General features: G+C 45.0%; 1 protein-coding gene across 1 annotated transcript in view; it reads right to left on the bottom strand.

Annotated features, from left to right (window-relative positions):
- Positions 1-15,431, bottom strand: part of LOC105062327 (antigen WC1.1-like) — a 99,535-nt gene that overhangs the window by 25,551 nt on the left and 58,553 nt on the right. The window contains exons 22-30 of the mRNA XM_074357254.1: positions 14,979-15,020; positions 14,573-14,887; positions 14,284-14,316; positions 13,567-13,704; positions 13,058-13,150; positions 12,696-12,779; positions 12,028-12,174; positions 10,754-10,897; positions 4,580-4,639 (exon numbers count right to left, since the gene is read on the bottom strand). Of these exons, the coding sequence (XP_074213355.1) occupies positions 4,580-4,639; positions 10,754-10,897; positions 12,028-12,174; positions 12,696-12,779; positions 13,058-13,150; positions 13,567-13,704; positions 14,284-14,316; positions 14,573-14,887; positions 14,979-15,020 (1,056 nt within the window). The remainder of the gene's footprint in view (positions 1-4,579; positions 4,640-10,753; positions 10,898-12,027; positions 12,175-12,695; positions 12,780-13,057; positions 13,151-13,566; positions 13,705-14,283; positions 14,317-14,572; positions 14,888-14,978; positions 15,021-15,431) is intronic.

Here is a 15,431-nt window from a genome sequence, read left to right as displayed (position 1 = left end):
GCACCCACCCTTCCACTCTTTTGGAATCTCTTCTAATTCATAGCTCGATGTAGCATGATATTTAACCCCAAATCTATCTTACCTTTGCTCCCCCTAATACAGGTACTCATTCTCTTTGCATTTTTAATGCTTTTACTGTCAGTCACACCAGAGAAAGGAGCAAGGGGAGGTGGAAATAAAAAGTGCTCACAAGCTACGAATGCTCACTTGGGTAAAAGTTGCAAGTTACTGGTGCAGCACATGACACACCGTCAGCTAGCCCTTGCTAAGCATCTACTCCCCACCGCTGCATATAAGCACTGCCGTGGGCTGGGGATAAAGCAGTGAGCAAGGCAGCCCTATCCCTGATGTCACGGTGCTCACAGTCTAGCTGGGAGTGAGACGTTATACAAATATACACATAAACAAATATATGTATATATGGATTACATATATAATTATTTAACAGTGTATGTGAAAAAGTAGGAAGGAAAACCACAGTGAGTAACAAGAAGCTATGTTACGGAGTGGGGACTGCCAGGAGGTTGAACCCAGACAGGGGAAGCTGGTTTTTGGAAGGAATATCTAAACTGATATGAGAGGAGTGACTTGCAGTTGACCAGGAAAATCGAGACCATCAACTCACACCCATGGTCCCTCCCTCTGCCCTGCTGCTCCTGGAAACTATGCATTTTCTGAATTTTTTGGAATTCTATTTGTCTATTCATTTTCTATTCATATTGAAATTCTATTTTTCTAGTTCTTGTTCTTATTTTGACCATCCTTGTCCTTAAACTCATCAACACCTCTTCTCTCTTCAATGTCTTGCTCTACTTGAGGTAGAATGCACTAAGAATTGGAGAAACAATTGCAGATGAGATGATCGAGAGATGTAGTTGAGTGGACTGGGCTATAAATAACTAGAGCCCGCCCTCAGCAGGTCTGGGGTTTAGAAGAACTAAGCTGATATTGATGAACTCACTGGGAAGGGTGACCCTGAGCAAGAGGGACAGTGAAGCTACCATCTTCTTCAGGGACCTGGTGAAAAATGCCACAAGGAGTGACGCTACTTTGGTAGTGATCCTACTGTTTTCATGTTTCACCGTGATTCATGATGTCACAGAGACCAATGCTCTGATGCAGTAACAAGAGGGACGTGTCAGGAAGTTCCAGCTAGTAAGAGCCTGAACTAAGGAGAAAGCACGTGAAACACTCAGGTTAACAGAAGTACTATAGAAGATAAGGCTGTAGAATCTGTCCATGAAAAAAAAAAAAAAGATAATCGGGTGGAAGAAAAATTGCAAACACTACCTCTCTGTAACTTGCAGACTACCAGTGGAATGAACTCACTCAAACTGATTCACTGATACCAACTTTGGTCAACAGGTGCACTACTAGAGGAAACTGTCCCTTCATCCACTTGGCAGGCATCAAAGGAAAACTTGGAAGTTCTCTGTCAGAACTCAGGGAAACATTTGCCTTACTACAACACTGGTTCATTACAAAAGGGCATAACTCAGGAGCAGCCAGATGGAAGAGATGCAAGGTACCTAAAGCAGGTCTGGGGAAAAGGCGCTGAGCTTCCACACCCACTCCCAGCACACCACTCCCCCAGCACCCACACATGGTCACCAACCTTAAAGTTCTCTGAACCCAATGCATCATTACATAGGTGCAATTGATTCATTATTGGCCACTGGTGATTGATTCAACTTCAAGCCCTGCTCCTGTCATCAGAAATCGGGGCAGGGGAGGGGAGGGAGAGTTGGAAGTCCCACACCTCTAACCACTTGCCCTGGCTCTGGATCTACTGGCAATCAGATCCATTCTTAGCTATTTCCCAAAGTCGTCGCTTTTACAGCATGGAAGACACTTTCATCACGCCCAACACTAAGGAAATTCCAGAGACTTGGGGTGCTGTGAGCCAGGAACTAGGAACAAAAGGCAAATATGTACAAGAGACATTTTTGGGTCAGTTCAATGACCAAACTATACTTTTTATAAAGCACGATATCACAGTTACGTAATGGTGAACCAAGAGAAGTTGAATGAATCCTGGTAAATGCCACGTCATTAAGAAAAGGAGATTAGTCAACCATGGAAGACAAATGGGATGTTGAACAAACACAACTCGTGAACTAATGCAAACTGTTTTTATTCTACTCATCTCGTACAAGTTTTTGAGAAGGAAACATTTCCCTACCTCATGGTAGATCCTAGGACTTCGAACTACTAAATAATAAACAGTCCCAAGGTCACTTTTAGTCACAAAACACACGCTCAGTGCAGTAATTAGAAAGTGTCCAGGTGGAACTGCCCTTTCACTCGTCCAGAGAGGCCCCTGTTACCCTGGCCCCCATTTTAGAGGATACTTTTCCGGCTGTCCCACAGCCGGCCTCCCAAGCAGTGGAAGAGTCCGTGAGCAGATCGGACATGTCCACCCAGAAAAAGTCCATGCCATCGCCCTTCTACACCACCTCTGCCTTCTCAGAACCAGGAATTCCTTGCCCTAAAGGAGCCCAGCCTGTTTCAAGCCCTGCATCAGCCTCTTCCCAACACATCCTCTCCAGAGTGGACAGTGAGTGATCAGTCTTGGTCCTGAGGGTGACTGAGGGCCTGCTGTTTGCTGTGGAAGTGGGGATGAAGTTGAGACCAGCGCTTCTCAAAGTACGGTCCACCCACAAGCAGCATCCGCTTTACCCAGGAGCTCATTAGAGGTAAAACTTATCAGGTCACAACCAGGCCTAGTGAATAGAATCTGTTTGTCACAGACTTCCCTATTTATTCTTAAGCATGTCAACGTTTGAGCAGCGCTGGTGTATAGGGAACAAGGACACACAGGCTGGGTTGCAGCACCTGCTCACAGGCACCTTCTGGGCAGAGGTCACCTGCCTCGGACTGGGTAGCATGAGGGAAAGCCTCCAGCTTCAACACTCAGCAAGAAAGGTGCCCAAATCCTCCTTCACAAAAACCCTCTTCTCTTGACAGTACGATCCCTTTAATAGCCATAATGTGCTGCAAAGAGGCCAAATGCCATGGAACCAAGTCTAGTATATTTCTGTATTTGGTTGTCAGGCTTCATAATTTCATATCTGCTATATTTCAATGTCTTGGTGGAAATTCAGTTTTAATATTTTACTCCAAAAATAAAGAGCTAATAAAACAGTGGAATTACTCAAGCAGGGATTGTTAAGCCAGACAGTTCTCTTACTGACCAACAGGACAGTCTGGTCTCCTGAAGGCATAGGATAGTGTCTCATTGGAATCAAACGGACATGTATCTTTGTTGCGAAGATGGGTTTATCAGCTGGCGGAGCCTGAAGTTAAACCTTCCAGCTGACTATCCAACTTCCCCTGTTCATTAAGTAGCTTTTCAATCATTTCATCATCCCCTTCTCTGCCCATGGACATTACACTTAGAAGATGCTTTAGTCAAATTTAGGTAAGAGCCAGCCCATGTGACAGTTGCAGCTCCCAGTGTAAATTGTGAAAATGCTATTGGGATTTAAAATTTAAATTGTTTTATCAAAAATTGTAGTCAGTTGATATTCTACATCCTTATGAAAATAAGAAGATCAGAACAGTTAGCCTCCTTATTGGTAACAATTTATTCATCAGTACCAGAGAGGAAGGGAGAAATGAATGAGGATAAGGAGGAAACTCAAAGAGAACATGCTGTATCTTCATTTTTATTAAATTCATGTTACCATAAAAATGTTTTCAGTTAAGTTTCATCCCCTTTTTAGATGAGTTACTTGTACTTGATATCCAGAGAGGGAATTATTATTATTACATTTGTAGAAGAGGAATTTGTCATTGGTCAGATAGCAAAAATATTACATTCTTTACCATAGTGCCTTGTAGTGTCTGAAAATCTTTCTATTCTTCTCTGAATCACTCAAACTTCTTGCAGGAGGAAAAGGGAAAAGAAACTTATTTTTCATCCCACCCCAGTTCTAGGTCACTTTCTTGTCCAGGAGTGGCTGGAGTGGGGAATGCTTCAGGCAAAGGAGACACGTGTGTGCTGACTCCCCCCAACCTCTACCCCTGCCCTTTCCCAGGGCTCACCGCCAGCCCTCGGCTCAAGTAGACATGGCATCTTTATGCGGTCCTTGGTGGACTCTAGATGTCTCAACTCCAAGTACTTACATGATTCATTCTTACAAAGAAAGTCCAACATAGATTGTAATCCACTCACTGCTGCAGTGGGTTTGTCCAAAGTGTGAAGGTTTCAGTTTCTAAGTGGATGCTGCTTGTCTAATAGTATCAGAGGTTCCACTTTGCAAGTGTGAAGTTTATAGGAACAACGCAAGGTGGCAGAGCTGGAAGTGACAAATTTCTAGAAGCTAAAGTAGTCAAGTAAATGTAATTGCTTAGTTTTTCTTTAAAGATCACAATTTATATGTCTTTCATAATTGAACATCTTAGAATGATCTGTTGATGAAGATGTCAGAGTTTCATTGTTTGAACTATAAAACTAATAAAAATAGAAATATAGGTAGACACTACAGAAATAGATAGATGGGATGATAGATTAATGATGATGTTGTGGAAAAAATGTGTTACAGCTCAGTGTTATAGCTCAGTTGTGACAGCTCACTCAGTAGTGACAGCTCAGCTGTGGCAGCAACCTGGATCCGGGCGAGAGACCAAGCAGCACCTGGAGAATTGGAGAACTCAGGTTTATTACGCCAGCGGGCCCAGAGGAGGTAACATTCCAAGCTCTGGACCCTGGCTGTAGGTTTACACAGGCCTTTATAGGCTGCAGGTTTACACTTTGCAACATCATATGCAAATAAAGTGTAATAAAAGTTGAACAACTAAGAACAAGCTTTGTAGAAATAGATCAATCAGGAGTGAGAGAAATAACCAATCAGGAGTGAGCTCCATGCAAATGAGGTACTACAAATGGACCAATCAGAAGTTAGGGAAATGGACCAATCAGGAGTGAAGGAAATAACCAATCAGGAATGAGGGAAATAACCAATCAGGAGTGAGCTAATGGAATCAATAAGACTTTAGCGATAAGTACGCCATTTCAGAGGCAAAAAGTGAGATAGAGCCTCTGGGCCAGGGAACCAGATGGTGCTGGCAATAGTGTAGGGACCCTACTTACGGGTCCCACCGGTCTTTTTATGGGGCTTACCGCCTCAAAAATGGTGATGGTGATAGACTAGATAGATAGATAGATAGATAGATAGATAGATAGATAGATAGATAGATAGATTGAGTGATAGACTGATGCATTGATAGATTGATAGAAACAATAGCTGTATATATGGGGCTTTTAAAATATGCTAAATCCCTTTGTTTTTATTGAATTTCATTTTATGTGAAACATCCCTTTCAGTCAGTCACCAAATTATGTTTTGGGAGAAAAAGTTTGTTTGTAAATGAACTAAGAGAAACAAGCACTCATCATTGAACTCTAGCCCTGAAAATACAGGATTTTGGGGTCCCAAGAAGAAAATAAATACCTTTGAAAGAGTCAGATTTCTAAACCTCAGCTCTTTCTCCCCTTTATATATTCAGAGTTTGGTTTGGTAGGACTCAGAACACAGCTGTATTGTGTACCATAGCTAATGAAGATGCAAAATATAATTTAAGGGAAATGTCTTGGATAGAAATGGGAAGTAGAAAGTCTTTTACTAGAGGATGCCTGCAGGCTGGGGGACAAAGGAGAGGCATGTGAAATCGAAGAGGTAGGTAGATGCTTCCTGAACCCATCAGTGACACCACCTCTTTCTTGGGTCAAGGTAGTGGTAAGATGAGAGCTCAGATGAGTTAAGGGGAAAACAAAAGTGCAACGGGCTTATGCCCAGCTTAGCCATGGCTGCCTTGTTCTATTCTCCATTGATCAGAGAAGCTCCCACAGGCTCCCCAGAAAGTAGCCGTGGGATGAGTATCGAGACTGGGAAGGGCAGTAAGGGGATGCAGGTTAGGGACAAAATTGAAGATCACGAACATGCTACCCCCATTCATCACAGAGCCTCAGGCTCAGTGTTCCCATGATGCTCCCCTGCAGTCCACCCAAACCCACCCTCAGGGCCCCTCCCCCGAGCTCTCAACATTTCTGCACACAGACATGGGGAGGAAGTGTTCTGTGACACCCATGCCCCAGAGACCCCACCACAGCTCAGATACACTCCATGCCTTCCCCATCCCACACCTGATGCTCCGTGGGACCAACACGGAGGACAGCCGCAAGTCAGTGCCCAGCCTCCTCACGTCCCCACTAAGGGGACCCACCTCATTCAGGTCAGCAGACACAGCAGATGTCTCCCTGTCCATGCCCATTCCTTCTCCTTGAGACTCGGGTAAAGTAAAAGGGAGAAAAGACAATTGAGTACATGCATCTCACCCTCTAAATACTCTAGTATTTACCGATGAACTTTCCAAGAATCACTCTCTTGTTGTCTGCTCCGATCGTTCCCAAGCCCTTGGCTGTACAGGAGCCCTACCTCCTTCCTGTCTCTACGCTTAACACATTAATGATAATGACTGATGACAAATATCAGACCCATTATTTAGTCTCAGGTGCTGGAGTAGGATGAGGATCTGCTCAGTCACTTGAGTTGATGCAATACTCCCTCTGGGGCCCAGATCTACCACTTCACACCAGTTTTGCACTCGACACCATCACCAGAAATCATTCGGCCAGACACCTGGAATGTAGATGGTGCTTGCTGGAGACCAGTCCTCCCTTCCCACAGGGTGACGTTGGGATGCATTTAGTATAACCACTTACATACACTTTCACTTTCCTCAGGATGGACATCTCACACATATGACACTGCTATGAGATCGAGACCCCGTCATGGGGGTGGGGGATGGGCTGGACAGTAGAGGCTCCACTCAGGGCTGCTGTACTGTGTCCAAGTTGAAATCTATACCCCAGAGCTTGGGGTGCAGGGTAAGCAAGGATGAACTGGCCCTCTGATAAAGGTAAGTCTTCTTTGACACAAAAAGAGACATCAGTGTACAATCCCGGCAGAGATTTGACAAGGAAGCCAGTTCAGAGGGACACCAACCCTGTTGGGTCCACACTGAACTTGAGAGAGTGCAGGCTCCAGAGACAGACTGCCTTGTGTTGACCCTCAGCTCTGCCACACACCATGCGCGTGTCCTTCAACAGGTCTCTTAAACTCTCTGAGTGCTTGCTTCATCAAAAAAATGAACGTTATGATCGTGACTGGGTAATAGAATGTGGGTGAGGATTAAATGGTTGGCGTCAGTACCTGATAATGTAAGTGCCCCCTAGCAGTAGTATGCAATAATCATAACAGAGAACCTGTTTAGGGCATCTTTCTCCACCCACCCCCAGGATCACAGGAATCCGGAATGTGAGATTAAATTCTGTTACCTCAGGCTTTGGCTGAGCCTGTCAGAAGTCCTCCGGGAAGCACAGTGCAGTGACGGTGACTGGTGCCACTCAGGGCTGTGAGCCGTGTACACCTGACCCCTCCTTGGTGCCCGCATTCTACTGCTCGGGAAACGCTACCTTACCGTCTGTGACCCTGTCACGAACTCAGTTGTTTACTTGCCAACCTTGCTTTATAAGCATGAATGTTCTTGGTAGAAATTCTCTGTCTAATTCACCTCTATGTCCTCAGTGCCTGGAGATTTAAAAATCCCAAACTATGTCTTTATTGAATGAATGAATGAATGAGTGACACTCCTCTAGGTGTTTTGCACAAATCATCTCAATCAATAAGAAATGTCTGAGAACATTATTCAACGGATGAAGACGGATCACAATGCACGTTACATCATTCATTACAGTGATATAAAGTATAATACCATTTAAAGATATGAGCTATGAATGGTTCAATACAATACAATTCTGCAATGAATGCAGTAGATTCCAATTTGCAAAAACACACACAGCCCCGTTGCCAGAGCAGTGCTGAGACAGCTTGCTCTGAAAATTTATAGATGCTGCAAGTTTCTTTGTGTATCTGAAGATGCAGAAGACAGACCCCAACATACTGACGGGTGAAGACCGTGTAGCCTCGTGCTCCGGTCTTAATCAGATGTGGCCAAGTGAGCAGGATGTTTGTATATTTATCATTTGGCACCTTTTCAATTAAAACCACACACGACTGTAACAGGAAAAGATTTTTTTTTACAAAAATTTTAGTTCGGCACCTGCTATGTTGGATGAGAAGTGCAGGAGTGGAGAGCAGAAAGAATTCTGTTCTTTAGCTTAGGATAACTGCTTAACTGGCTTTATGGATTGTAAAGCCATACAATATGATACTTCAATATTGTAATGAACCATTATTACTTCCAGCTTACCACGAGAAAGTGGAGGTTTGAGAGGTTAAGTAATCTCTTTTCAGGGGAATTAATAATTACACATGCTTGTTGGGATGCTTGCAGCTTAGCCAGCTGAAAATACAGCACTTCCCTTTAACATCAAAAAGTCTGCGAACAGATTCTCTTTTGCTTCCCAACCTGGGCATGTTAGCTAAGGCTCCTGCAGGCTGCTGGCATCTGCTGAGACCCTGCTGGGGCCCAAGATTGGTTAAGGCTTACATTTACATACCTCCTTTATTCCCCAACTTTACCCCCCAGGCACTGCTACCTCAGTGCTTGATCAGGACTTTTGATGAACCAGCATAAAAGAATCTCAGAATGACAACTCTGCATGATATTGTAGGATATTCTAAGGCAGATTTCATGAAGAAAGTCAAATTGATAGAACATATAAGTATCCAAATAATTTGTAAAGCAATTTAAAGAATTAACACAGATTTGGGGGGGAAAGTAGTCTTAAAAATATCAACTAATCAAATGCAAAACAAAATAATTTAATCTGATAAATTTAATCATTGTGCAGGACAAGAAAAAGTATTCATCATATAATACATAAAATCAACTCGAAACAGTGTGTATATTTATAAGGATGTAAATGATAGATATTAATCTACCAAAATGATAACTAGATTAGAAGACTGGGAATATGGGAAAGGCTTAATTTTGCAGGCAGAAAAGCTACTGGGATTTAGAGAAGGTGAGCGTAGAATGAAAGTTGCTAAATCCTCAATTTCCATAGTGGATAGGCAAAAGGTAACTGACTCAGACAGAAAAAAAATAACATAGTATATTAATATATTAAGGAAGGTATCAGAAAATCAAAAAAAGAGTTTTTAAATATTTGAAATAACTGGGTGCTTGTTCACGGAATGCAGAAGTGAAGACATGTGTTTTTGGGAAGAAGCCATATTCAGCTTTTGACTCTTTAATAAAATTTGCGTATAAATATTATAAAAACTCAAAAAAAAAAACCAAGTGGAATCTAAAAAACAAACAAACAAAGCATAAATACAATACAGAAATAGACTCATAGACATAGAATACAGACTTGTGGATGCCAAGGGGGTGGCGGGTGGAAAGAGATAGACTGGGATTTCAAAATTGTAGAATAGGTAAATAAGATTATACTGCGTAGCACAGGGAAATATATACAAGATCTTACGGTAGCTCACAGAGAAAGGAGTGTGACAATTAATATATATATTTTCATGTATAATTGAAAAATTGTACTCTGCACTGGAATTTGACACAAAATTGTAAATGATTACAAATCAATAAAAATGTTAAAAAAAAACTAAAAAAAAATCTTGTAATTAATAAATTAAAAAAAATGAAAACCAATTGATTGTGTCCTTCCAGCTCCATAATATAGCTCTTATTTCTTTTAGTATCATTGACCTGAATCCATGTCTCTGGCAAGGAAACAATTAGTAACAGGTCTGAAAATTGGCTTAATCCCTGTTCTGGATTTCAAGGCATCGTTAACCTCAACCAGACTGCCTGCAAAACATTCTGCTGGGATTCAGTAGATGGAAGATACCCAAGTGGTTTTCACTCTAAAAACATCTTGTCTATGTGCAAGCATATTTGATTGTCCTTTACGATTGGATTCCTGCATTCTGTTGATTCTTACTTTGTGGTTGGCTTTATTCCTTTCATAACTCTGTAAGTCTAAAAAGCTAAAGCTCTAAACTGTTCTTAGAAACAACGAACAGTACGTATATGTAAATTTTAAGTTTTATCTCTCAATGAGTTGCTCTTCATAGAATAAACGTTGTTTACCCAAAATAAATCAATAAAATTTAAAAAAATTAAAAATAAACATATTTTGTCTGCAAATAACTCTTCAATCAAAATCGATAATAACAAATAAACCTGGAATGATTTATGGACTGTGGCTGACCAGACAATGGAAGTTAACGGCGTAAATCTTCTACCAACATGACTAACAAAGTGTAAAAACTGATAAACCCCAAATGAAAATGGCTTCTTTTAATCTAAATTGTAGGACCTACATGATTAGACTCATATAATCATTGGCATTAGTACCTGATAATGTTAAGTGCTCACGAGCACACATGAATGGTCAGCACTGGGTATTTTTCATGAGTTCATTTTATTAGGGTAAGGGTGTGAGTGCGGACCAAGTTTAGAGTCCTTGTCTAATTAAGAGAGACCAAGAGCATTTCAGAGCCTGGACAGAGTCATGCCTTCATTGGCCTTTGGGGGAGGTGAGAAAACAGGTCAGTTCACTCTCACCTTCTATTTCCTTTGAGGACCAATCCTCTAAGACCACTTGACAAGAAACGTTAAATTATCAACAGAGGGAAAAGTCCTTTATTCAGAATACATACTCTGAGCAGTTTCCCTATAATGCAATGATCGGTCAATACTGCTCTACTGAAATACAGGCAGTTAGAATGTCGGAGCCCTCATCTCATATTAACACAGCATCATGGGAAAGCCACGCTGGGTGTTCCAGGGACACTCAGTTCAACGTCATCATATGCATGGTCCCCCTTTCCCCACTGATCCAGCCAGGGTCTCTCTTCTCCTTTCCCAGGATCAGCTGCCTCTCTAGGAAAGTTGAGAGAAGAGTCTGAAATAGTAAAGAGAAGTTTGATTAGAACTGTGACAAAGGGACACTGGGCTATGCCCTGTGGCAGAAGCAGGTCAAGTAAGTGGTGATGACATAAGATCCCTGGGGACCCAGTTCACTCAGAGAGGCTCAAACTATTTCATATTCACTACAGGAAGGAAATATCAGGGCTCTCCTATCAGGATCCAGCCTATGTGGGCTGCGGCCTCAGCTTAGCTGGGAATGCCTGAATCCCAGGAGAACGATGGTCAAACACAGGAGCTGTGGGAAGGCCTGCTTCCTGGCTTACACACTCAGCAAGCAGAAGGCCCAGGAACGATGAGACACATAAAACAGAATCTGAAATTTTCTTATTTCCCAACTAACAGGTCTGAAGTCATAATGAGAGGGAGACAGAAGTCCAGAAAAATGTCAGTTCCGCAATGAAAATCCAAAACTGCTCTTAGATGCCTTCACCTGTGTTTGCAAATGCCCACAAATACAGTCATAATGTGCATCTACCGTTGTCCCCTCCCCAAGAAACACATGGGCCCTCAGATGGAGAAATACTCTGTTCTGGAGAATGAGTGCCTTCTCCTGACCACTGACATGTCTGGAGCTGATTCGCCCTTAGCTGTCACAAATTCTAAGTCTATGATCCACCACCATGTCTTTACTGTTTAAGGCCTCCATACAGCATAGACGTTGTGCAGAGTAGTGCTAAAGTGTTCACAGTGCATCTTAAATGATCAAAATCCCTCACAAATCCCAATTCTGCAATATGCTTTCTAAATCTCTAACTACGTTGCATGTATGACACAGCACAGAGAAGTTATCAAAACAGTTATTCCCCTTTATTAATTTGTTAAGATTCCTCAATTAATCTGCAAGTCATAAGTCAGGCACATCAAGGATAAAGTGACAAATTTAGGCCACTCATTATGGAGACATAAACACCAAGAATAAAGACGGCTTCCTCCACCCAAGGAGCCTGACGGCATTACAGAGAGGCGTATGTTCGAGGTGATGCTATCAAACATAGGACCTCATGCAAATTTGCAGTCTCCAGGAAGGATGGGCATTGACGAGCTCAGATTCACCCTTTCCCAGACACAGAGCAAAGACTACAGGAGATCAGCTGACCCACTCACCTGTCTGCGAGGCCCTCATCCCAGTCTCCTCCTCTGGGGGCACCTCCCCCTCGCGCATCCGAGAGGCAGGGGGAGCCTCAGGCAGTGGTACCTCTTCAGCATCATCATAACCCTCACTAGGGGCCTTGGTCCTCTGATCCGGGGGCTCTAAGGGCAGACAAGGGGGTCAAGGGAAACCAACATAAATGGGTTGTCCTGGGAAACACCTGACATCTCTTCTGAACCAGAGTTTCTGAGCTGCTCAATGGAGGCACAAGTCACTCCTTGTCTCAACATGTTTTCTAAGGCCATATTTTACTTTGATGTGCCCAAGAAACAAAAAATTATACCATTCTCTGAATATTTCTTATTAAAACTACAGATCTCAAAGAAATTCTTATGCCAATGAGTGTTACTAAAATCTTTTGATGAATTATGCTTTCATGATGTCATTTTTTAAACCAGCATGTGCAGGCTGTGAGTGAGTGAGGGTGATTCTGGACACAGAGAGCCCAGCCCCAACATGAGGCATCGCAGGACAGCCAAGGAAGGAGGGGAGCGTGGACCCCTCAGGACACAAGAGTTCCAGCTAATCCCAGTCAGAGGAAGCTGTTCTCACTGGATGTAATCTCTGTGAGGCAACGTCACCCGCCCCCTCTACCCAGCCAAGACACATCCACCTCTACTACCTGGAGTGGATTTATGGTCACTGTCCTCCGCACCATCCCCTATGTAATAGGGCAGTTGAGACACTGAGTCATCTGACAGGAACCCTAATGTGGAGAAGAACATCACAAAGAACAGAATAATCCTTCCCACACCCATAGGACCAGTGCTAAGGCTGAGAAGGAATGCTGGGGCCGTCATGGCTCCTACAAGATTAGGGAGGCCTGGAGCTCTCAGGGGTTCTGAGGCCCGTCCTGTGGCCTTTGGAGGGGCTGCCTCTGTGAGCCTGGGGCAGATGTGGGGACTGTGGGTGCTGAGAAGATGGGTCACAGTCAGTGGGTGGCTGACAACCAAGGGTCCCGGGAGGGCAAACAGAGACACACACCTGAGCTGTGCAGTAGATCCTCCTTTGGCGTTGCAAGGTAATCAATCTCCTCATACACAGCCTCGTAGACAGCGCCTTTGACCCTGGATAAGGCTGAGAAAACCACCAGCAGGTCAGACATGCCTCCCTAGACGCCCTGAACCAACAGGCTAGTCCTTCATCTCCCCGCCACGCACACATGGGGAGACCCTCAGGGCTGCCAGCACTTCTGTATCTCACACCTCACACATCACGCCCGTCTGCACCTTCTGCCCTCCTCTGGCTCTGGATCCACAGCTCAGCCTCCACTATTTCTTGTCTCACATAAGAGCCATGACTTATGAGTGTCCATACCTCAGACCTAAGAATCTCTGTGTATTCAGCCCTTAGGGTTTCACTTGGAGCAGAAGGAGTTTTGCAGATGAATAGGGGTAAGAACAGAGACCTTGCCCACTTTTCCCCTTGTCTCACCTGACCCCGCTTCCTGCCTCCACACACTTTCCATGTTGCCCTGTACCCACTGCACCCACCTCTGCGCTCCGCTCTCCATCTGAGCAACTGAGTCACCAGGATGACGAGGACCAGGAAGAGGAGGGCGCCCAGGATGAGGCAGAGGATCCCAGGCAGGGAGAAGATGCCAGGGATCGGATTGGAGCGTGGCCTGGTCCCTAAGGAGGAAAAAGCAAGAGCGTTTGGAGAACGATATGGGCACAGAGAACCTTCCAAGGCCAGCATTTCCAGAGAGCTCCACACACACAAGTCCCAGCCTCAGACGTAACTGGACTGACTGTGACTCGTCTACCACTGGTCTTATGCTGAGATAATTCAACTCCACTCCTGCTGGTGTGGCCCAGGGAGAGCTGCAGATGATCAGGGAGCTTCCCGCTGAGACAGCCTCTGAGCACCAGGCTCAAAATTAACACCTCTCCCTGGGCTTCACGAGACCAGAGCATCTAACAATCCCTGGGACTGGCATCTTTTGGAGAGCAACAATCACGGGAAAGTAATAAAACGCTGGATTCTGCAGCACAGGAACCAGCCTCCCCTGGATCAGGTGACACAAGAAACTTCTAGCACCGTGAACCAAGGCAGAGAGAGTTTTCCAAGGAAAGTGCCCTGCTTCCTCCCCACCAGCCAGTGGTTCCTCAGGATCTGTCCTCTCCTGAGCTGGCTGATTCCGGCAGAGACCACAGAACAGGTCCCAGGAATCGGAATGTTCTCCCCGCCCGGGGACCGTGGCACCGTACCTGCTGTAGCGGGGGGCAAAGTTGTCCTTTCGCCTGGAGAGAAAAAGAGGGGTTTGGAGCCCAGGGACTCGATAGAATGCAGGGCAGCCCACGTTTCCTTCCTGAGCCTTGAAATCACCCCTCAGTTACCACAACATCCATGTTGAGTCCCCCAGCCCCGTGTCCTACATCCAAAGCTGCAGCATCAGGATGCTTTATGGACACAATCTCCACATCCTACCGCAGCCCACCCCATTGTCCCGTCGCTGCCCCTGCTCAACCGGAGCAGAACCCACGCTGTTCCACTCACCAGAGCACCTCACCCCTGCATCCTCCTCGTGCTTGCAGTCGTTCTGCCCCCAGGACTCCGCAGCACAGGCCCACAGGGAGGGCTCGCTGCCCCTGCACTGCACCTCATCCAGCCAGATGCTCCCGTTCCCAGGGCCAAACGCTGTACTTCCCAGGGCTTCCAGGGCGTGGCCACAGCCCAGCTGCTGACACACCACCTCGGCCTCTGCCAGGCTCCAGGAGTCATCACACACTGTGCCCCAGGAGCCGCTGTGCCAAACCTCCACGCGCCCTGAGCATTGGCTGCCTCCTCCCCGGAGTCGGAGCTTCTCTTTGTCTGAAAGGACAGCAGCCCCTCCTGTTACTGCTCGTGGTGGAAAGTCAGGAGCCCCTGGGAGCCACAGGGGCAGTGGGAGAGGCTGACGTACCTGTGCAGGGGGCAGCAGTTGGACAGCTCTTGGGTCTACTTCCTGCAGAAGCAAACAATGGGAAGCACTGGATCAGGGACAGCTGGGGGTGCTCTCATCCCTGAACAAGATTATCCAGCGTCCTTGGCTCAGTCCAAGGATGAGTCAAAACACAGGCTTCATCATCTACTGGGTTGAGAAGTCTCCTGGATCTTATCACCAGCTGAAATGACTTTATCTGTTGTTTATCACTCTCCACACCCCACAACAAATATAAACATAGACATCTTACACAAACTCACACAAACCCCTAAATGAAAGCCCCCCTCGAAGAAGGACCTTCATATCTTGTTCACCTTGTGTGTCTGGTGTTAGGACTGTGCCCTGCACTGCGTACGCACTCATTCAAGTATGTGTGGAGAAACTTCTCTAAGTTCTGCGATAGGGGCTTGATGTTTACTGAGTGAAGAAATA

This window comes from Camelus bactrianus, chromosome 34, assembly GCF_048773025.1.
Source record: "Camelus bactrianus isolate YW-2024 breed Bactrian camel chromosome 34, ASM4877302v1, whole genome shotgun sequence".
NCBI lineage: Eukaryota > Metazoa > Chordata > Mammalia > Artiodactyla > Camelidae > Camelus > Camelus bactrianus.
The sequence above is the reverse complement of the archived record's forward strand: the minus strand, read 5'-3'. Positions and strand labels throughout refer to the sequence as shown.